The 6,867-nt window shown below is 60.0% G+C and overlaps 1 protein-coding gene across 3 annotated transcripts in view; it reads left to right on the top strand.

The window, feature by feature from the left end:
• The first annotated feature begins 286 nt into the window (after window positions 1–286).
• Window positions 287–6,867, top strand: part of SLC39A14 (solute carrier family 39 member 14) — an 8,527-nt gene continuing 1,946 nt past the window's right edge. The window contains exons 1-9 of one of the 3 annotated variants that reach the window (XM_018069409.2): window positions 287–469; window positions 675–944; window positions 1,037–1,223; window positions 1,837–2,006; window positions 3,944–4,066; window positions 4,152–4,337; window positions 4,562–4,773; window positions 5,591–5,775; window positions 6,019–6,136. In XM_018069409.2, coding sequence (XP_017924898.2) covers window positions 690–944; window positions 1,037–1,223; window positions 1,837–2,006; window positions 3,944–4,066; window positions 4,152–4,337; window positions 4,562–4,773; window positions 5,591–5,771 — 1,314 coding nt within the window. In that variant the 5' untranslated portion in view covers window positions 287–469; window positions 675–689 and the 3' untranslated portion in view covers window positions 5,772–5,775; window positions 6,019–6,136. Of the gene's footprint in view, window positions 470–674; window positions 945–1,036; window positions 1,224–1,836; window positions 2,007–3,284; window positions 3,455–3,943; window positions 4,067–4,151; window positions 4,338–4,561; window positions 4,774–5,590; window positions 5,776–6,018; window positions 6,849–6,867 lie in introns of those variants that run through there. The other 2 variants (XM_029958435.1, XM_029958434.1) reach the window with 2 other exon arrangements.

Raw genomic sequence — 6,867 nt, 5'->3', positions numbered from 1 at the left:
CGTCTCCCCCAGCCCCTTCCTTTGCACCCCGGGTTTGTGCCACCCCACTTTTATTGATCCCCGGCGCGTATGAAAGGGGCAGAGAGGGCAAGGATTGACTCTGGGCAAACACTATAAAGGCACCTACAGTTGGAGCCGGGGAAGGAGCCGGTTCATGGTAATTATCCGGGTTAAAATATAACCCCGTGAAAGTTCCACCTCTGTCCCCTGGGTTCCCACGTCCTCCGAGCTCCTGGAGGGATTTGTGTCCAGGTCCTGGAGGGATTTGTGTCCCGTTCCTGGTGACGCCGAGGGGACCCACGCGTGGCCGGGAGCTGGAGCGTGACTCCTCACGCCACGGAGGGCTGGATTTGGGGCTGGCAGAGGCACAAGCCCTGCCTGCTTCCCACCACCTGCTGCTCTTCCCAGGGTCCCGAAGTGCTGCGGAGCTGGAGAACCCCCGGGAGCCGTGTCCTGGCAGCCCCCCACGGTGAGCAGAGGGTGGCTCAGAGTGGGGGAGAAGCGGGTGGTCCTGTATACAAGTCCCCCCTCAGGATCTGGGTGCTCTCAACGCTGCATCCCCTTTTCCCTGAGGAAGAAACGTGCCGTCTCCCGACGGAGCTGTGGGGCGGAGGAGCGGCGGTTGGAGCGCTGGGAACGCCAAAGCCAACAGCAGTGTGTGTTTTCCCTCCCAGCATCCCAGAGGCACCATGATCCCCGGCGCGGGCCCCCGGAGCTGCTGCCTGCTCCTGCTGCTCTGCCTCCTTCCCTGCCCGCGGGTCCGGGCGGGCAGGGACAGCCCGGGAGTCTCCGCAGCCTCCTTCCTGCAGGATCTGCTCCAGCGCTACGGAGAGAGCCAGACCTTGAGCCTCAAGCAGCTCAAGGCCCTGCTGAACCACCTGGATGTGGGAGTGGGACACGCCAACGTCTCCCAGTCACCGCAGCAGCGCCTGAACCTCTCCCGGGTAGGGCCCCAAAACCCCCCTGCAGATCCCAAAACCTCCCTGCGGAGCTGCGGGAGTCTCAAGGCACGTTCCTGTTCCCTTCCCTTCCCCAGTGCTTCAGCTCCGTGGAGCTTTTTGCCATCCACAACCTGAGCGAGGGCTCTGCCGTGGGGCAGAGGGAGTTCAAGGAGTTCTGCCCCACCATCCTGCAGCAGCTGGAGTCGGGGGCGTGCGCCTCCGAAAACCTGGAAAATGAGGAAAACGAGCAGACGGAGGAGGGCAGACCCAGCTCGGCTGAAGGTAAGAGGGGAGCTGGAGGGGCACAGGCCCTGCCCAGGCCCGGGCATGGAGCTCAGGAGCGATGAGGCACCCCGGGACCTCCAGCACAGGTGGTTCCCGCTCCTGGGAATTCCTTGCCTACAGCAGGCAGGAATCCCCACGGGTTTTCCTCGCTGTGGATTGTGACGTGGCATGGTTTCGCCGGGATAACCTCTGTGCCTCTGGGATAGCTGGATGAGGAGGGGACCTTGCCATGAGTCCCTGTGGGTGGGAGGGGGTGGCCTGGCACTTGGAGGGACCCGCTGGCCTCCAGCCACCAGTGGATGCTCAACCAGCTCCCGCGTATCCCGCTCCTGACAATGCCCATGGTTTTGGATCAGCTGCCCTGAGCCCCACCCTGGGGCTGGCTCGGGAAAGCCTTTTCCAAGCAACCCAATGGTTTCATTCCCACTTCCCCTGCACCAAAAAACACGACGTTTTTGTCGCAGCTGAGACATCCAGAGCACAGGGAGAGACCCTCCGGTGCCACGTGGCCCGGGAATAGACCCGGAGCCAGCCCTTTCCCGCCCAGATCCGGGCTCTCCGAGAGCCTCGGTAATGTCTGGCCCCTCTGGTTTCTTCTCGTTCTCCGCAGTGTGGGGCTTTGGTTTTCTCAGTGTGTCCATGATTAACGTGGCCTCCCTGCTCGGAGTCCTCATCGTGCCGTGCTCCGCCAAGGCCTTTTTCCGCCGGGTCCTCACGTTTTTCATCGCGCTGTCCATCGGCACGCTGCTCTCTAACGCGCTCCTCCAGCTCATCCCAGAGGTGCGGTAGAACGTCCCTGCCCTCTCTCCCGGCTCCGGGGCCCTCTCTGCCTCCAAACCCCGCCGAATCCAGCCGGTCCCTTCCGTCACCCGAGGCTCAGGGCTCTCGTCTCAGGGGCTTTTCTCGCCCCCTCCGAGCACCAGGAAACCCTCTGGAGCGGGCAGGGAGGCTGTGTCCTCCAGCCCCGCCGGGTCTGAGGAGTGGGAATGTGCTCCTGGAGTGGCCAGGAGTTTATCCCTTGGAGGAATGTGCTCATCCATCAGTCTCCCAGCACTAGTGGGAGAGTACTTCGAAACAGAGGAAATATCCATATAAAAGGAGGAAATATCCATATAAAAGGAGGAAATATCCATATAAAACCACGGAGAACAGCATCAGCTTCCTCTGGAATCGGCCAAATTTTACAAGGCCTTTATTGCCTGTATTTTTTTCGGCCCCCCCGCCTCTCCCTGATTTCCCAGCCCGGTGTTTCCACAAGGGTTCAGGCTTCCCTGAGGTTTCCTGGTGCTCTGATGGGACCAACAAGAAATGCTGCAAATTAATTGTGTTGTAATTGCCCAGTTCTGGAGTTGAATAAATCCACACGGATTTGGACACCTTTGGAACACTGTCCAGGTGGCTCCTCGGAGCACAAGTAGCTCCCGGGTAGAGGACGAGCTGGATCCGAGCTCCTGCACATCCAGCCTTAAAATTCCACAGGGTTTTTTCCCCCCTGGCATTGCCAGGGCAACGATCACCTCACCCGTCTTGGCAGTGGGATGTTTTTCCAAGGCTCCCTTTCAACTCCAGAACTGCAACTTTTATTCGCTGGACGTAAAAACCAAGCGCCTCTAATTCCTGATTTTTCCGGGAATCGGGATGCCGCGCGTACGCTCCAGCCCCGCCAGCGCTCGGAGCATCCCGGCGTGGCCTGGGGATGGGGATGGAGCGTACGAGGTGCTCAGGGAACCTGGGCGCTCCGTGGCTCGGGAATGGCTCGTGGAGCAGAGCCGGGGGCTGGCTGGGACACGGCCTGGCTGCCAAAACCCGGCTGCGGGAGCCGCTGGCTCCAAGAATCCAACCCTTCCCAAAGAGCCATTCCCGAAGCCGCCCGGCGCCAGGCCCGAGCCAGGCCGAGATGAACAACAATCACTAATGAATGTCCTCTTCTCTCCCCTCTCTCCCTCCCTCCTCTCTCTCTGTCCTGTCGGTGTGGATTCCTTCCCTCCCCGTGCCCGCCTTGATCTCCTCCCTCGCCTTTCCCGTTCCCCCGGGGTGGGTTTGGCTCTCACGCCTCAGTCTGGGGTTACGGTTTCCTCTGCGTGTCCGTCATCTCCCTGTGCTCGCTGGTGGGAGCCAGCGTGGTGCCCTTCATGAAGAAGACCTTTTACAAGCGGCTGCTCCTCTACTTCATAGCTCTGGCGATTGGAACTCTCTACTCCAACGCCCTCTTCCAGCTCATTCCCGAGGTAGGGAGAGGACCGGGCGGGTCTGTGCTTTTCTCTCTCTCTCTCGGGGGCTGTTTCTCTCTCTGGCTGGAGAAGGGGAAGGCGGCGTCGGAGGGGAGCCCAGAGCGAGGTACGGAGGCTGGAAGCCCCTCGGAACTACAGTTTGGAAGGGAATTGCTGCAGGCAGACCCCAGTCTGCTTCAAGCAGAGAATCCCTGTTTTATTGCCTTTTCTGGCCCTGAAGGCAGGTCCTCTCTGAGCGTGGAGCCCTGGTTTTGGCGTCCCTGCCCCAGGGCGGGTGCTGGATCCGATGCCTTGGGGCACAGCCAGCTTGGAGGAGGGAATGAGGGAGATTAAAGGTGCACAAAGGCATTTTCTGAGCTTGTCCCCAAAGCAGCTGCTGCTTAGAGAGGTCAGAAAGCTGTGCCACCCCCTCTGGGGCCTAAGGTAGATGAAGGACCCTGCCAGGGACTGTTCCTCATCCTCTCCCATGGCCCCTCCTGCCTGCAGGCGTTTGGGTTCAACCCTCAGGAAGATTATTACGTTTCCAAATCCGCCGTGGTGTTCGGGGGCTTCTACCTCTTCTTCTTCACGGAGAAGGTCCTGAAGATGCTCCTGAAGCAGAAGGACCAGGTGAGGCTGAGCAGGGGCTGGTGGGTGGTGGGGAACAGCGGGAATGTGGGGGTGTCTGACCCCCCCGAATCCCCTGATCCCGCAGCACCACCACGGGCACAGCCACTACGACCCCGAGGCTCTGCCCTCCAAGAAGGACCAGGAGGAGGGGGTCACGGAGAAGCTGCAGAACGGGGACCTGGACCACATGATCCCGCACATCACCAGCGAGCTGGAGCGCAAGCCCCCCTCCGGGGATGAGAAGGCTGTGGTGGGCTCCCTCTCTGTCCAGGTGAGCGCCTTGTCCCGTGGGATGGGAACATGGGAAAAGGAGAGGAGACTCCGGAAAGGGAGTCTCAGACCCCAAACCCTCTGCGGGGGGGTGGGAAGCAGAGGGTTCCACACATTCAATGTGGATTTAATGAGCGTGGGGATGGTTTTCCCGGCTGGAGGAGGGATCAGCCACCCCCCTGGAGCGTTTGGGTGCTGAGCCCCCGCGTCGGGGTGCCGTGGCAGGACCTGCAGGCCTCCCAGAGCGCGTGCTACTGGCTGAAGGAGGTGCGGTATTCCGACATCGGGACGCTGGCCTGGATGATCACCCTCAGCGACGGGCTCCACAACTTCATCGACGGGCTGGCCATCGGCGCCTCCTTCACCGTCTCCGTCTTCCAAGGGATCAGCACCTCCGTGGCCATCCTCTGCGAGGAGTTCCCGCACGAGCTGGGTGTGTGAGTCCCCCGGATCTGCCCCTCCGCTGCTCTCCCGGTCCCGCTCTCCCTTGGGGTCGGTCCCTTTTCCCCGGAGAGGAAGGCGGATTTTGGGGTGGGATAAACGGCGAGGGGAAGGCGAGGCTGGAAACGGCACTGAGTAATTGCTGCTCTAAAAATAACGGGGTAATATGATGTCTGAGATTTAAATTTAGATGGAGACATCTGAAGGCAAAAAAAAAAAAAAAAAGAAACCGAAACCCTCGACACCTCGTTGGTTCGGGAGGGGGCGAGGTGGGTTTGGGTGGGAAGGGCCAAATTTAGGGGCGGTGGTGTGGTCAGTGCAGGGGGTTGGGTTTGGGTGTGAATTTAGGGGCAGTGGTGTGCTGTTAGTGGAGGGAGGAGGCAGGTTTGGGTGTGGATATCTGAGTTTAGGGGCAGTGGTGTGCTGTTAGTGGAGGGAGGAGGCAGGTTTGGGTGTGGATATCTGAGTTTAGGGGCAGTGGTGTGCTGTTAGTGGAGGGAGGAGGCAGGTTTGGGTGTGAATATCTGAGTTTAGGGGCAGTGGTGTGCTGTTAGTGGAGGGAGGAGGCAGGTTTGGGTGTGAAGGACTGAATTTAAGGGCAGTGGGGGAGCCCACGCAGGAGCTGGCACAGGATGTGATTTTTGGGGCTGTCCTGTGCGGGGGGAGGAGTTGGACTCAATGATCCTTTGTGTGTCCCTTCCAGCTGAGGACACTCCACGATTTATGACCCGAAGTTCAAGGCGGCCCCTCGGTGCTGTCCCGATGGTGCCAGCAGCCCTTCCCTCCTCATCCTCCCGTGCTTTTCTCCCGCAGGGGACTTTGTCATCCTGCTGAACGCCGGGATGACCATCCGCCAGGCTCTTTTCTTCAACTTCATCTCCGCCTGCTGCTGCTACGTGGGCCTGGCCTTCGGCATCGTGGCCGGCAGCCACTTCTCTGCCAACTGGATCTTCGCTCTGGCTGGAGGGATGTTCCTCTACATAGCTCTGGCTGACATGGTAAATCCTGAGCCTGGGTGCGTGGTTGGGATCTTCCCAGGGCTTTTTTCCTAGGAAAACTTCAGCCTGGGGGTGGGTTTGCTCCGTCCCCTTGGCACACGCTTTGCCGTCTCCGCTTTGCTTTGCCTGGCTGAGCGAAATCCACGGGCTGGGGTGGGGTGGGGGGGGTGTGTTTTTTTCCTGGGAAGAACAGAGCCTTTCCTGTCGCTGAGCCTTTGCCATGCCTGTTTTTTCCCCTCCCAGTTCCCCGAGATGAACGAGGTGAGCCGGGAGGACGAGCAGAACGGCAGCGCCCTGATCACCTTCGCCATCCAGAACGCGGGGCTGCTCACAGGCTTCACCATCATGGTGCTGCTCACCATGTACTCTGGCCAGATCCAGATTGGGTAGGACCAGCCCGAGCTGCAGCCCTGATCCACTTTTTTCCATTTTTTTTTTGGGGTGGGGGGGGGAAGGGGTTTTCCTTGGGGTTGTTTTTTTTTTTTCCTTCCCTTTTCCTGCTGCAAGCAAACGACGGTACCTGTGCGGGCACTGACGTCACACTACAGAGGAGACATCGCTTTGAAAGCTGTTCCACAGACCTTCTTTGGGTTTAAGACTGTGAGGGGAGGCTGAATCCCCCCTTCCCATAGGACTGACCTGACTGGAGGATCACTTTCCCCTGTCGTATCCCTGGTCTCCTCGCCTCTCCTGGGAAGGATGGAGTGGGGAGGCAGGAGCTGCTTCAGCCATGCTCAGAGCATTCCCATGGGATGTGACGCCTTCCTGACCCCTTTGGGATGGGATGGATGGGGACAGACCCTTCTTGGAGTGTTCCCATGGGATGTGACGCTCTCCTGACCCCTTTGGGGGGTGTATGATGGGGAGAGACCCTTCTTGGAGCGTTCCCCACCAGCCATCCCTCGGAGCTGTGCTCTCCAGGCACAGCTGAGGGAGGATGAGGAGGCTCATGATGTCACCACCATCCGACGGGGTTTGCTCCGTTCCAGCCCTGGGGAGAGCAGGGTGAAGAGGGTTGGGGTTTTAAAGCACACTTTGGGTGTCCACGCTCGGAGCAGAGGACACCAGGCCAGGTTGGAGTGACACGTGGGC

Source organism: Manacus vitellinus, unplaced genomic scaffold (genome assembly GCF_001715985.3).
Source record: "Manacus vitellinus isolate BGI_N305 unplaced genomic scaffold, ASM171598v3 scaffold_154_pilon, whole genome shotgun sequence".
Classification (NCBI taxonomy): Eukaryota; Metazoa; Chordata; class Aves; order Passeriformes; family Pipridae; genus Manacus; species Manacus vitellinus.
This window is presented reverse-complemented; position numbering and strand designations above follow the sequence as displayed.